The 14,514-nt window shown below is 45.9% G+C and overlaps 1 protein-coding gene across 2 annotated transcripts; it reads left to right on the top strand.

Annotated features, from left to right (window-relative positions):
• Positions 1 to 1,249: 1,249 nt before the first annotated feature.
• LRATD2 (LRAT domain containing 2) lies at positions 1,250 to 7,770 on the top strand. 2 transcript variants are annotated; one of them, XM_066566394.1, is made up of 2 exons: positions 1,250 to 1,293; positions 1,750 to 7,770. In XM_066566394.1, the coding sequence occupies exon 2, from the start codon at positions 1,755 to 1,757 to the stop codon at positions 2,646 to 2,648; it is 894 nt and encodes a 297-aa protein (XP_066422491.1). In that variant the 5' UTR covers positions 1,250 to 1,293; positions 1,750 to 1,754; the 3' UTR covers positions 2,649 to 7,770. The 2 variants fall into 2 exon arrangements, with proteins under 2 accessions (XP_066422491.1, XP_066422483.1); XM_066566386.1 differs by lacking the exon at positions 1,250 to 1,293 and adding an exon at positions 1,406 to 1,557.
• Positions 7,771 to 14,514: the final 6,744 nt, after the last annotated feature.

Here is a 14,514-nt window from a genome sequence, read left to right as displayed (position 1 = left end):
CCAAAGGGCAGGTCTGAAACCACAGAGATTTAAAATCTGATGGCAATCGTATTCTTTGAGCCTGTGGGCAGTGCCCAGGGCCCTGGTAACACAACAATTGTTCCTTCATTTGCCGCTATTTAGTAGATACTCAGAACAGCAGTTGCAGTTGGGCTTATCAATTACAAGCCAACAGACAAAGGGAATAAATGAGACAAAATTAAAGACATTATTCCTACATCCCATAAATTATCTCTGTAGTCTATTTTAACAGCGTGAATTTACCAGTGTCTGTTAAAACAGTATGAAAAGTAAACCCACCTAGCACACTAACTAGGCATTAATGAAAAAGCAAAATATTGTTTTGTGTTCTCCAAAACACAGAAAGCAAAATATTCCCACCAGATCTCATAATGCCTTTCCAGGGGAGAAAGAATCATAATCTTTTATATTGAAAAAGAGACTGAGCTCTTGGAGTCGGAAAGAAAATGAATTAATAAACCTAATTACACACTCCGCGCATGGAGGAATCGAAGGCGTTAAGCCAGCCCAGGAGAACGGGGCGCTTTGATTGTGCTCACTTAACAACTTCCCTGTCACCGTGCGCGGCCCCAGGGAGGCCGCTCCTGGCGCTGCCCCCGGGACAGCTCCGCGCCTCTGCGAGGGCACCGCGGCGCTCGCACGGCCGCGCACCGCGGCTCCGCTTCGCCTCTCGGCGCCGTCCCGGGCAAACTCCGGCTGCGGAGCCTCCCCCCGCACACACCGGCGGGCTGGGCTGCTGTGGCACCGCTCCCTTAAAGGCGCCGCGCCCGGGCGAGTTGGGGCTGAGCGCGCTGCACGCCCGCTGCCCGCGCAGAGCTGCGCAGCGGCGGCGCCGGCAGCCCGCGCCCAACCTCCGCCTGCCACCAGCCTCGGCGGGGAGCAGAGCGCTTGGCATGTAGGAGCGGAGAGAGGGAAAAGGTGCGGGGCGGAGGGAGGTGAGGGGGAGGAAGCCGGGAGGGTGGGGGGGGGTGGGGTGGGAAGGAAGAGGAAAAAAAAAAAAAAAGAAAAGAAAAAAAAAAGAGCTGCCTCTTTAAATGCTGGGGGCTGAGCGCTTGCCGGGGCGTCCGTGGCGGATCCAGCCTCCCTCCCTCCCCTCGGCCGTGCCTCTCCCGGCGCTCATGCCCAGCCGCGGAGCCGGCGGCGCGGCGCTCGGGCGCTGCCGCTGCGCGGGGAGCAGCAGCCGCGCCGGGCCGGGGCCATGATCCGGGCGCGCCGCCGCCCCGCCGCCCGCTCGCCCTGAGCCGCTCCCGGCGCCGCCGCCGGCCCCGCGGGGTAAGTTCGCGGCCGCCCGGTGCCGGGGGAGGGCGGGGAAGGCGCACCTGGCCGGCGGCCCGGCGCGGCTCACCTGGGCGGCGGGGGGGTGCGCTCTCTGCCGTCCCCAGCTCGGAGCTCCCCACCTCCCCAGGCGCTCGCAGCCCCTCTCTAACAGGTGGCTCGGTGCCTGCCCCGCTCCCCGGCGGCTCCTGCGCCTCTTTCCTTCTCCTCGTCGCCGCCTAACAGGTGGTGGTGCCGCCGCGCCTTCCTCCATACATACAGGTAGGGAAGTCTCGTGTCCCCCTTCCCCCCGTCCCCGACGGGCTCCCGCAGCCCCGGGGCGCTGCTGGAGCCTGCGCTGAGCGGGGAGAGCCGGGACGCCTGCGGAGGGGGGAGCCGCGCTTGTGCCCGCGCTGCTTCTCCGGGAGCCGCTCACCCCTCATTCATGGCCCCGCCGTGTGTCTGTCGTTGCAGCGGGCATGGGGAACCAGGTGGAGAAGCTGACCCATCTCAACTACAAGGAAGTTCCCACGGCCGACCCGACAGGTATGGACAGAGATGAAGGGCCAAGAATCGGGGTCTCCTACATCTTTTCGAATGATGATGATGAGCTGGAGCAGCAGCAGGATTCGGTGCATGACCTGGGCGGTGAGAACCCTGCCCTGCAGCCCTACGATCCCCAGCTGCACGAGGTGGAGTGCTCAGTCTATTACCGGGATGAGTGTATTTACCAGAAGAGCTTTTCAGAGGAGGACACGCAGCTAGAGGGTGATGGAGGAGGTGGGGGGCATCTGAGCACCTACACCCCCGAGAACTTGCTGAATAGGTGTAAGCCAGGTGACCTGGTGGAGTTTGTGTGCCAAGCCCAGTATCCGCACTGGGTGGTCTATGTGGGGGATTTTCAAGTCGTGCACCTCCATCGGCTGGAGGTGGTGAACAGCTTCCTCACCGACGCCAGCCAGGGCAGACGCGGCCGCATTGCCAACCAGCTGTACCGCTACAAACCCCTCAGCCCGGCCGCGGTGGTGCGCAATGCCCTGGAGCAGGTGGGTTGCAAGGATCGGGACTTGAGCTGGAGAAACTCAGAGTGTTTTGCTGCCTGGTGCCGATACGGCAAGCGAGAGTTTAAAATCGGCGGGGAGCTGCGCATAGGCAAGCAGCCCTACCGATTGCAGATCCGGCTGGGGGACAAGCGCAGCCACACGCTGGAGTTTCAGAGCCTGGAGGATCTGATCATGGAGAAGAGGAGAAATGACCAGATTGGTAGAGCTGCTGTGATCCAGGAGCTCTCCAGCCACCTGCAGGCTGCAGAGGAGGAGGAAGAGGAGGATGAAGTCCATCATCATCCAGGTGCTCAGACTGCTGTGGAGTAGCAGCCTCAGCACCACTCATTCTGCTTAGCCTGGGTGATGGGGATTAAAACTGAAGGCTGCGAAATTGAGCTGTTATAAGCCCTTTGGGCTGCTTCGGTGCAGCTTCATTCCAATCACATGTGAAAGGAAGGGGGAAAGCTGCTTAAGTGTCTGTGCTTTAGTGCTTAACTCCTTCAGTGCTTGATGATAAAACCCCTGACTTATTTGTAGAGGATAAAACTCAGGGCAATTCTACCCCTCTCCTCTCTCTTTCCCTTCCTCTCTGCCATATTCGCACACAGCCTTTTCCTCAACCATCTGCCAGTAGGCCTGACCCTACAACATGCTAAATGCCTTGGACATCTACTTATCAGCAGAAGTTAATAGTATTTAATGCCATTAAGAAGTAGCCAACAACTTCCAGGACATGGCCGTGTAGCTCTGAACATGAGGATTTTGTTTTCCCTTTTCTGCTACTGTTTATCTTCTGCTGTGGCTTCTGTTGGTATCGCAAGGAGCGGCTCCTGCGTGGTTCAAGGCTTTGTGGGTTTGGTAACCAGTTCCCTAGAAAGTGTAAGGCAGAAATCTCCACTGATTTTGATGAAATGGGTTTGATGTGCCTGGTGCCTTCTTAATTGATAGGAGGTTGCAGGTGGGCTGGGGGACCTTCTCCTTTGCCATCAGCATGTGGCTTTGGGGACAGAAGATGAATTTGTTGCCAGCAGGCCCCAGGGAAGGAAGTTTGCCACCCCAGTTGTACTCTGGTGTGTGTTGGGACTCCTACAGGCAGATGCTGTGTCAGGGCTCATTACAGGCTGCCTTGACTTCTCCTAAAGCAAGTGGCAGAGCTCCTGATCATGTCTGTAATACACACAGAGGCAGTAGAGGCAGGTTGCTTATGTGTAAGAGTATGTCTTGAGTAAGCTGTCCCTCAAGCACCCACCCTCTTGGCTGGGTGCTTCTGGCTGTGAGCATGCCAGAGATTCTGCACCACAGTGAACACAGCTGTGATGGAAGGGAGCACAGGCTGGAAGACATTATAGGGCTTGAGTGTTCCAAAGCAGTTTCCTCTTCATTAGGGATTTCGTGTTTCTTTTTTTTTTTGCTAGTTTCTATGGTATGCAGCTGAGCTATAGCATTAGAGGAGAGGACATGCCTCCAAAGTTGTGCAAGTCCCTCAGGAAGGGGGAGTGCAGTGCTGCCTGCCCTGAATATTCCCTGAACTTTTATTCAGCTGTTGAACTGATCTCCCGCACAGGCAGCACTGTCAGATCTTTGTCCTGGGATCTGGGGTGTGTGATCAAGCACTGATTTGGAGGCAGTTTCTAATTCAAAATTCCTTCCCCTTAAAACCCAGTATGATGATGTGAACTTGAAGATAAGCTTGAGTTCAAGTAATGGAAACTAACAGTGTGATGTAAACTTGAAGCATAATTAATATGGTCTTCCCCGAAGCTGTTTACAGTTATACCACAAATAGCAAAGTACTCCATGTCCTTTCCACCTCTGTGACAGGAGCAAAGTTTGTTGTTTAAGAATAGGTAGACACAAGCTTTTGATTAGTTAAGACTGTATGAAGCAACCTTGCCAATTTGAGCCAAGTTGATTGTGGTCTCATGTTTTCTGCCTAAAATATACAAGCTAGGATTTGGCCTGTGAAACACAAATCCAGGGGAGAGTTTAATACCAAGCTCCCTTAGAATGCTATAGCTCATATGCCTACACTAAGTGTGTGTTTTTTCACCAATATGCAATTGAGTTATTCTCAGGTTACTGTGGTTGTCAAGCAGATGTCTAACCTTGTTTGAAAGCATATCTACCCATATCTGGCCTTGTTTGAAAGCATATCTACCCATATCTGATTGGGATAGGGTTAATATGTGGATGCCTGCACACAGGTTTTATACAACTACTAGTAACTACTGAAAGCTGAAGTGATCACTGAGACAGTCTGAAAAAGAGTGAAGGAGAGTCTCTCTGTTGTACTTCTGACTGATATGAGACAACAGATTATCTAGACCATGAGCAAATGTCTAGCTGTGGTTTCTTTCATACTGAAACCTTGTACATAACAGAGTTTATTTCACTGTGTAATATAGCTATGTAAAATAATATTTTCCTAGAGATATTTTTGGAAGTTTAAAAAAAACCCTTCATAACCTTGCATTTGAAAGTAAATTGTTATGCACGTTATTTTCCAGTTCTCTGAATGGGTTTATTTTTCATTCATGATCTAAAGAATATTCTAGGTCATAAAATATTGAAACTGCTATAAATGTCAAATATTATGTATCTACAGGGTACTAAACAGTAAACTAGTTGTGAAAATATTTTTCCTTTGTGTCTGAAACATCAGAACTATGACACTTAGCCATTTCTCTCCTTCTGAGATATCCTGAACAGTTTGCCTTTGTTTTCTGTTCTTTTTTTTCTCACTTTTTTCTTTTTTTGTTTTGTTTTTTGGGTGGTTTTCTTTTCTTTGTTTTAATTAAAAAAGGACCAAATCTGCTTGGGAATGGAGAGCAAAGCTTCTTTGACCAACTGAAATCTTGTCTTGTGCTAGTCTTGGTGCTTCTCTGTACCAGTCATGCCTTTTGGGATAAATTCCCCTACAGGCACCAGGCCTTAGCAAAGAATTCCAGAGCTTGCAGTGCTTTGATAGGATAGAGAGCGAAGGAGGAGCTTGCTTCACAGCAGAGTTTGGCATGCATTCTGCTGTGTTACAAAACCTCTGTGCTCCTCTGGCATACAGGTGTTTGATATTTGGAATCATAAAGTTTCCCTGCAAGCTATGCTTGGGAATTTATTGTCCCCTGACATTCCATTATGTGTAAAAGTAAAAGAGGGTGGAAAGCTTGGCATTTTTTTAAGTTTTGTCTGAAAGAGGGCTACCTCCATACAGGGATTTCTTATTCCAGCAGATAAAGATGCAACTGTTGAATCTTTAACAGGCAGGTCCTTTTCCCCTACTTGTTGATTAGGCAGTGTTATTTAATAGGTGCTACTAAACACCACTGCACACATTTCTAAGCAGTCTGGTTTTAAAGCCATGGAACTGTAATGACCTGGATGTGAGAACAGAAATTGCTGTAGGAGCACATCTCAACTGCTTGGTTTCTTGTCTTTGCTGTTCTTTGCTCAGTTACTGTCTGCAGAGTAAGCTGGGATTTCTGGAGCTTGATTTAAAAAAAAAAAAGATCTCCCAGGAAAACTGACTCTTTTGTGTCTACTTCAGGACTTTCACATGGATCACAAAAGAGAGGGGAAGGGAATAGATAAAGTGCTCTTCTCTGCATCTGCTTTAACATCGAGAAATGCAGGTGTGCTCCTTCTGCAGAGCTTATGCTTCCGCACAGGTCTTAAGTCTAGATTAAGTTTAAAGTTTTGAGTAGACCGTACCTACTTGAGGCCCCTTGAGAATCAGTAAGCCTATTCTTGTGCTTGAAATTAAGTGTATATTTACATTTCTTTATGAATGAGGGTCTGGAATTTCAATATGATGTCTCCGGTGGGGGCGTGGAGCTTCTGAGGTTGCATAATCAACAGGGGAGAATAAGTAGGTCACTGAAAGCTGTTTCTCAAAGGGCCTCTTGTCCAAACAGAGCTTGTGGAACTCAGCCCAAACTTGGGCCTCAGTTTCCCTCTGGAAATGCAGGAGCTGCATTGATTTGGTGAGAGGTGTGTTACCCAGCAGTTGTAAGCTAAGCTGGTGAACTGCTGCAGATTCCTCCGGTATCTTTGTCTCGTCATGCTTGAGTTTTCCCTTGCATTTTAACATTTAAAGTTAATATAATTTGTTTTAAAAGCCCTTTGATTGGGCAAACATTAATCTATATGAATTTACTCATTTGGGCATCTCTACTCCTGTGAATATCAATATGCACATGTGAAGGCTGGCAAGGCTGAGCCCCAGATGTGTAAATGCAGCTCCAGCTAGGAAATGTAGATGAGCAGTCTTATTTCCCTGGAGTATTGGTGTGTTTGATGCAAATAATGCCTTGGAAAAGGCGTTGTAGTAAAACCTACAATTATCCGTTGATTGAGTAATTTTAAAAACACAATTTAGACATTCACCCTCCGTGGCAGTGAACAAAGACATAAATTGAAGACTATTTTGTTATCCCTGATTCTGTGTGAATGCAAGGTATTGATTACAGCAGCTCTAGAACTCCTCTGGCCAATGTGGTAGGCAGTTGCCAAGTAGGCGGGGAAAATTCCCAAAAGCTACTTCAAAATCTGTATTTTCTTACTTGGAAAAATACATTCTTCAGACTGAAGGACCCTAGACTATGGAAGTAAACTTTAAATCGTTTTGTATAAATGAAACCATAGGCAAACTCCTTTTGTTCATTTGATTTCACTATTCCACTCAGTACTATAATAGGTGATATTGTGTGATTAATCTGTTTCAGATTTTGAATGTAATGGTGGTTTTCTTTTTCTCTTTTCCTTTGGTTAAGTTTTGCCAAAGGTCTGTCCTTGGGTATGTGAAGTGTGTTGTCGAGTGGTTTCCCACTTGTGCTTTTCTGACAATTAACAGCACCAACCATAAAGCTAACAGCCATGTAGGAACAAGTATTTTTTGAAAGCAAAATTTTAGTTTTGTATAAGAGATCAGAGACTAGTAAGTAAGTAGAGGTAGGAAATACGTTGTTTCCAACCACAGTTTCTATTTGTAAAATCTACAATTAATTGAGTATGCTTAACTACTCTTAAAAATCAGTGTGCAGTGATAAGGCAAGGAGTATTATATCGTGGGCTTAGACTTTCAGATTAGGCTTTTTCTTTAACTGTGAATAGGAAGAAATCAGGGTGATTTTGAACACCAGTGGTTTAGATGGTTTAAATTCCTTTGCATTAATACTGGATTAGAAGCTTTCCTTTAATGCACACTTGAAATTCCTAACATTGTAACACTTCATGAAATCATCCACAGTAAGAAGTATAATCACAAATATGATTTTTTTTCCACCATGACCATTTTCTGTAAGCTGTCTTTTGTCAGTAAATGTTGAATTGTTAGTGCAAATATCTTCTTTTCCTGAGAAAGAAGTACACATCATTGATTGTACCATTTCCTTCAAAATGAAGGGCATTTCATAGTAACTCAAAAGAAATAAAAGATTTATAGTGTCTTTTACAACTTTTCTTTCTTTTGTTTTTTTGAATAGCGTGTGTTTCTCCAGCTTTTGGAAAAAAGTTATAATTTCTCATGATGGACACATCAGACACAAAACAATATTTTCACTGCCTTCACTCATCAGATCAAAATCTAACTCTTTGGTTGTGTTCTAAAGAGGAAGAATAACCTGGATGAAAGGCCAGACCATCAGATGCCTAATAGGTGATAGCTGTATTAAATCCAATGAGGATCTGGCCCATAATTTAATTTTTAAGTGGAAAATTAATTCAGCAGCAGATCATATAGTATTAGCTGGCAGCAGGGCTTGTCTTTTCTGCCAGCAACTGCTAAAGGAACAGATGTAGTGTCTGCTAGAGGGAGAAACGAGAGAACAGAACTCACAGGGAGTTTTTGGGGAAATCTGTACAACTGTTCAGTTTGTGTGTTTTGTCTCATGGCAGATCCATGGCTGGTGTGAGATCATTGTTCTATCCACACCAGCCTTAGGGACATTGCTTAATCAAGGTGACAAGGGCTGTGTGTTGTGGGGAAATATTACACCCATGGGGTAACCATTCTTAATCCATTAAAGCCTTCTGCTGGATGCATATTCACAATGGCAAAACAGTGACACAGCCAACAAGCTGTACTTGTCCTCAAGGTCCTGACCACAAGGAGCTATTTGAGTCTCACACAAAAGGACTGAGTCAGCTCTGGCAAGGATTCTTTGAGTGAAACTATCCTGAGGAAATCTAGCTGTAACAAGATGAGACTTCTGCTGAAAGTATCAGTGGAGATTTAGCTCTTCTGTGGGTGGGAGCTGTCCGTGACAGCTGTCTTACAGGTGTGAGAAAGTGAGACAAATTTTTATATCAGACACAGCAGCTTTCCAGGCTCAAGGCTGCAGGTGTGAATCTACCATAACATCAAATTTGTAGCTCTGGTATGGACTTAGGTGACTTTGAACAGGATGTATGAGGCACCCAGCTGTGCTCTATGTGACTGCAAGAGTGCCTGAATTTTCAGGTGTCTGATACTAGATTTGAAAACGTGAAGAACCAAAAATGTGATTTGGGTGCCTGGATCAATATGTGAAAATCCCTGCTCAGTTATCACTTAGCACTGGAGGCCACTGAATTCTGAAGCTTCATAGTTTGACCTGTTCTTTGTGCACGTGTGTTTATTTAGTCACCATAGTGTTTTCTTGCATCTCTGGGCCTTTTTTTTTTTTCCCTGAAGTTTCTCCAGGCACATAAAGCAAAGCAGTCCATGTATTCTCTCACAGCCTGTGCCCATAGAGAGGAAGATCTTGCTTTCTGGATCTCCCTCCCAGTGGCTGCTTCCAGAATGTCTGTGACATCAGATACCAAAAAGAAGCATCTTGAAGAGGATATTTGCATTGCCCTTTTATGTCAGAATGCACCTGAGCTAGAAATAGGGTAATTTAAAATGCAAGTATTGGGACATGGATTATGTCGAGGTCTCTGCACTCCTGGCTGGTTTCTCTGAGCACTGGACTTCTACAGAGAGTTTTTCTCTTCAGTTCCTTCTTCAGTGAAATTCTGCTCAGGTCTCTGTAGGATAAAATCCTACTGCCCACCACTAACGTTGGTTGTCATTGTCATTGTAAAGGAAGATGCCCGAATTTCAATTTGAGAGTGGTTGCCTTGTGCTTTTTTCCAAAGAGCTCTGCACTGTGGCAGGAGGCAGTGCCTGTGGCCAAAGGCAAGGTGCACAAGGGCTAGAGGGGAAAGGAAGGGAAGAGGGAACAGCAGACTTGCATAGTCATGGCAAATCCATAGTGGTGGAAGGGACCTCTGGAGATCCTGTAATCTACCTGTTTGCTCAAAACACATGCAACTACTCAGGGCTGAATCCAGTTCTATTTTTCATAACTCTAATTATGGAGACTGAGGATTTCTTAATGCAGCACTTCATCACTTATGTGATGAAGGTTTTTCGTATTTGAGTTTTGCCAAGGACCCCTTGATCATCCGTGACACCTCTGCTTGGCTTCTTGCACACAGAAATGGACCATTCTCTGCTTTCCAATCCCATAAGCAGAGACTGTCTGTCTCTCCTTCAGCTGGAGGGTCAGGCTCCCCTGTATCCAGGAGAACATCCAGTCAGCCTCCTTTCCATCATTTGTGTAGCTCCAAAGCATGCTGACCTCCTGCTGCAGCTCCTTCCCTTGGTCACAGAGGTGCTTTCATCAGCACAGACCTGCAGAAAAGAAGCCCCAGGAGCACCCTGCAGCCTGAGATTGCACAGCTGGGTGCTCCCTGTGGCAAGGGCCCCAACCCTCCAGATGCTCTCTCACTCTTATTGAGTAAGAGAAGAAGATGGAAAAACTCATGGGTCAAGATTAAGGCAGGGAGATCAGTGACCCATGACTGTCACAGGCAAACCAGACACATAATGGAGAAAATTACATGTCAATTAAAATAGGTTTGAATGGTGAGAAAGAAAGAAAGAAATTAAAACACACCTTTCTTCTTTTTTCCCTATGACACCAAGGGGTGTAGGGGTGGAGATGGGCTGTGGGGAATCTCTCCCAGCCCGTCCTGGCTGCTCCCCCTTCCTTCCCCTTCACCCAGTCCTGGCACAGGGTGTTCCCTGGGCTACAGGAGTGTCTGTGCTCCAGCTGAGGTGCTGCCTGAGGAGGATCTCTGCTCTTGGCCTGCAGCCCCTCCTGCCCTCCTCCTTCTCCAGACCTCCTCTTTGGGGTCCCTCTAGAGCTGCTCCCTCCTTGGATGCCAGTGGCACATCACCACCATTGCTGACCATCTCTGTTGCTCTCAATGGAGTTCCTGGCCCCTTCTGGACAAGTGAAAGCCCCTGTCAGCCACAACAAACTGCTGCCTGTGTGCCAGGACCAGCCACCACATAGGTCTCTTCCAAACACTGGATCCAAAGTCCAGTGGAAATGAAGAGCTCGAAGCAGCCCTTGGTCAGGAAGATCTGCCAGAGCTTGTTGAAAGGGTCTGGAGCTTGCCAGAAACCTAAATGCTCAGTGATGCTTATTTGTCTCACCCCAGGTCACTGAGAATTGTGGTCAGCCCCCATGTTGAAACCAGAATTTGTTGCTTGCATTTAGTCAGTCAGCAGAGATTAACTGGGACTATTAAGAATTGAGCACCATAGAAAAGTCTGTGCTCTCTAATTTTTCCTTTCTCCTGAGCTGCTTCTGTCCTGTCCTATTCAGAAGAATCATTTTGGGACAAGCCCTGTTTTTGTACAGTAGTTAGTGTGACGAGGTCTCCAGGTGTTTACAAAGTATTCATTAACTCAATAACCAGAGGGCAGAGGAAATGAAATGAGCATGTTCTGGACCATGAAATAGATGACTCACATCCATGGAAAAGGTTTAATTGAGGAAAACAGGTACACAAGTGTACCTGGCTCACCACAGAAATTGTACAGAGGAAGATGAGCCTTGAGAGAGAGAAGGATTGAGGCACCCTGACAGCACACAGAGAAATGTGTGCAGAGCTTATGTAAATCCTGTTTGTGGAAAACAGGTCTCTGCACTCAACTCATCCAGCTCCCAGAGAAGGCAGCTGGCAGCACTCTCCTTTACAAAGCTTTCATTAGAGCTGTTGCTCATGTCCAGTGGGGAAAAGGTGCTCTGCTGGGAAGCTCAGCACGCAGTGAGGAACACATCCCTGATGCCCAAAGGTGTTACTCCTTTCATGTTGTTGTTTTGTCTTTGTGTTTTCTATGCTTTTGTACCTCAGCTTCTCAAGAAAGCAGTGCACCCTTAAAAGGGATGTGCAGAAGAGGGAAATATTCAGCACTGGGGCAGACTGGTGTGCACACTTAGCCATGTGTTCTCTGCTACAACCCGTCCCCTGGAGCTGGGTTCCACAGCTCTCACTGCAAACTGAAGAAATGAGATACCCACGTCGTGCTTACAGGTAAATGGGCAGCTCACTCAGACATGTTTTCCTGGAAGTGATTTCAAATCTCTGCTTGTCTAATCCAGAGCATGGTCTTGGACATTAAACTTGAGCAAATGCTCTAACCAGTGCTTAGGGCCAGACCCATTTGCATTCTCTGAGTCATATCAAAGCAGAATAGCACTACCAGCAGGAAACAAGAAACCTCATGGAAGTCTTGCAGTTACAGAGAAGTAACTCTGGAGAAGTGGGATCCCAAGGCTTCAGTTGTTTCAGCAGTTCAGGATGGCAGTGACAAGTCTCATCTCTTCCATGTGATAAACACAGCAGCACAGCACTAAGCAAGCAAAAGAGATAAAATTCTATGGTGGACTGTTCAGTGTCAGGCTCAAAGGGTCTCTGTAGTATCTGCTTGCAGTATGTTTTCAGGAGGCAGAAGAGCACACAGCTCATGGGCATGCACACCAGCATGCAAGTTGTTTGGAGGTGTTGGGCCAGATTTTCTCAGCCAAGGAAGTCAAGGATTCCACCTTAAATGTCAGTGGACAAAAAATTGTTGGTTTTACTACTATTATAGCAAACTACAGATATTATTGAAAGACACATCCAGCTATCAAAAGTAGTTTCTGATTACACCCAAGGATAAAATAATTTATTTTTTCTGCACACAGCTCTAATTTGCCCTCCTTAAATAGGCCCTAACACAGGTTTTAGGGCTGTTTACAACCCTTGCATGTCCAGATGCATCTCAGATCCCCAAGTCTGATGAGTTTCCGTCACATGGATTAATTATACAACAAAGCACAGGAAAGAAAGCTGTTAAATCTTAAATTAAGTTATTAAAATATTACTTCAGAAATTCACTAGCAGCTTGTAGCCTGTGGGAAGTGAGTCTTCAGGGAAAAACACCATTTGCAGGTGAGGTGGCACTTGGAGCACCTTATCATATTCATGGGGAGGAGGTGCTGACCCCTGCAGAGAAGCTGCAATTATAATGAGTCTTTTATCCAGTTATCCCAATACATTTGTGATGGAAGCTGAGGTACTAAATAAGATGCTAGCAGGATATAAATAATGAGGTGGTACATGGCTGTGTGTTGGAACTGAGCCACTAAAGCAAGATAATGGCAAAGGCACAAGCTTAACTCACACTGTGTTATTCCTGTGGGAAAGGGGGTGGGAGGATAAAGCCACATGGAAAGCTGATTCCTCAACTTGTAGTGAGTAACATAACTCCACAGCCCTGCTTGTCTTTGTTCAGAGCTGGAACAAGCAGAGCTGCATTATTGCAGAGGTCTAGCCCTAGGTGTGAGGCAGGATTCCAGCTGAATGTGCTCTCAAAGTCTAAACATACAAAGGCCATTTCTGGCTTCACATAACTAAACTCATGCTGAGAAAGGGAAGAAGCTGCTGAATGCCTGGGCCTAGATTCATCAAAGAATGAATTAATCAATGTCCCACTGAAAAGGATTTGAACTTATGCATGACTGCTGTGATAGTCTGAGACTATCAGAGTATAAATTATTTTATGGTGGTTTCTTGTTACTATGCAAGGCATAACTCATATTTCTAATTAAACATTTTAATGTAACACAGCTTGTATGTGTCACATGGTACAGGCTAGTAAAGACACAAGTTGGGGTTTTAGAAAAAGAGCAGTGATTTTTAAAACCACTAGCACCAATGCTTTTCAACATGATGGTGCTCTGCCCTTACCCTCTGCTGCAAAACCTGTGGCAAGAATTCCTAACAGGAACATCAGTCAGTTGTACAGCAGTGTGTGTTGTGATGGGTTTGCTCAAATATCTTTCACTGAGATAAAAGAGTTTCAAAGAAAAATGACACTATTGTGAATTTTCCCTATTTTGTAACTCTTTACAGCCAGATTTACAGGTTGTTGAAATTCTTTACTGCTTTGATTAAAGGACGAAGAATTAAGTAAATTTCTCTGCCGATTTTAATGGAGAAAAATAGTTCCTAGTAATCACATTCCTTTTTAAAGTACATTACACTGTTAACTGGCCTGGCCTCCCACAAGCTAAACATAAAGCCCAGCAAAATGAAAAAGAAGTCTTTCCATTGAGACATGATCAAGGATGTATTGTGGATAACTGATCACTGGTGAACTGCAGCAGAGAAAGGAGTGATTTTTTTTTTTTTTTTTTTGTAAATGGGATGGCAGCTAATGCCTTATAACTACTCTGGGCAATATTGCATGGCATTCCCCTTGAGAAAATTGAGTACATGAGAGCACTGAGCTCCATGCTAACTGAAAGGCTGAGGTTTTTTGAAGTCTCTGTTGAGCCTATCAGCTCCTCCCTGACCGTGGTAAAAAGGGGACATCCTTTCACAGCTTGTGTTAGAAACCAGATACTCCATGCAGTCACATTTACAGAGCATAGCTGTGACTGGCATAATGACTGCACCATACTTACTGTTCCAATTGTCCCATTATGTGCCATAATGAAGAGTGAAGAGCTGGAGCTGGGAGGCAGCCCTGGTCACCTCTTTTTAGGGATCTGCTTAGAAAGAGAAAGTATGCTTTTAGTTTCCATCCAAAGTGTTCCCAGATACCAAACTAAAATAAATCCTCTGTTCTTTGTTCAGTTATGGCTTTTCCTAGATTCATAGCTAATTGTTCTGACCAGCAGTTTTCCTCAGGAAATTGTTATTAGGTCTCCTTTACCCTGTTTTTTCAGTTATTAGGTCTCCTTTAGCCTGTTTTTTCAGTCACTTCCTCTCCTCTAAGTTGATGGTTTCTCCAGCTTGAAAAGGTCTATCCACCCTCTTTGCTTTAGCTCAGCAGCTTCCACTTCTCTCAGAGCAGCAGCAGGGTTAACTCACCACTCAGTAGCTCTGACAGAGC

This window comes from Molothrus aeneus, chromosome 1, assembly GCF_037042795.1.
Source record: "Molothrus aeneus isolate 106 chromosome 1, BPBGC_Maene_1.0, whole genome shotgun sequence".
Classification (NCBI taxonomy): domain Eukaryota; kingdom Metazoa; phylum Chordata; class Aves; order Passeriformes; family Icteridae; genus Molothrus; species Molothrus aeneus.
The sequence above is the reverse complement of the archived record's forward strand: the minus strand, read 5'-3'. Positions and strand labels throughout refer to the sequence as shown.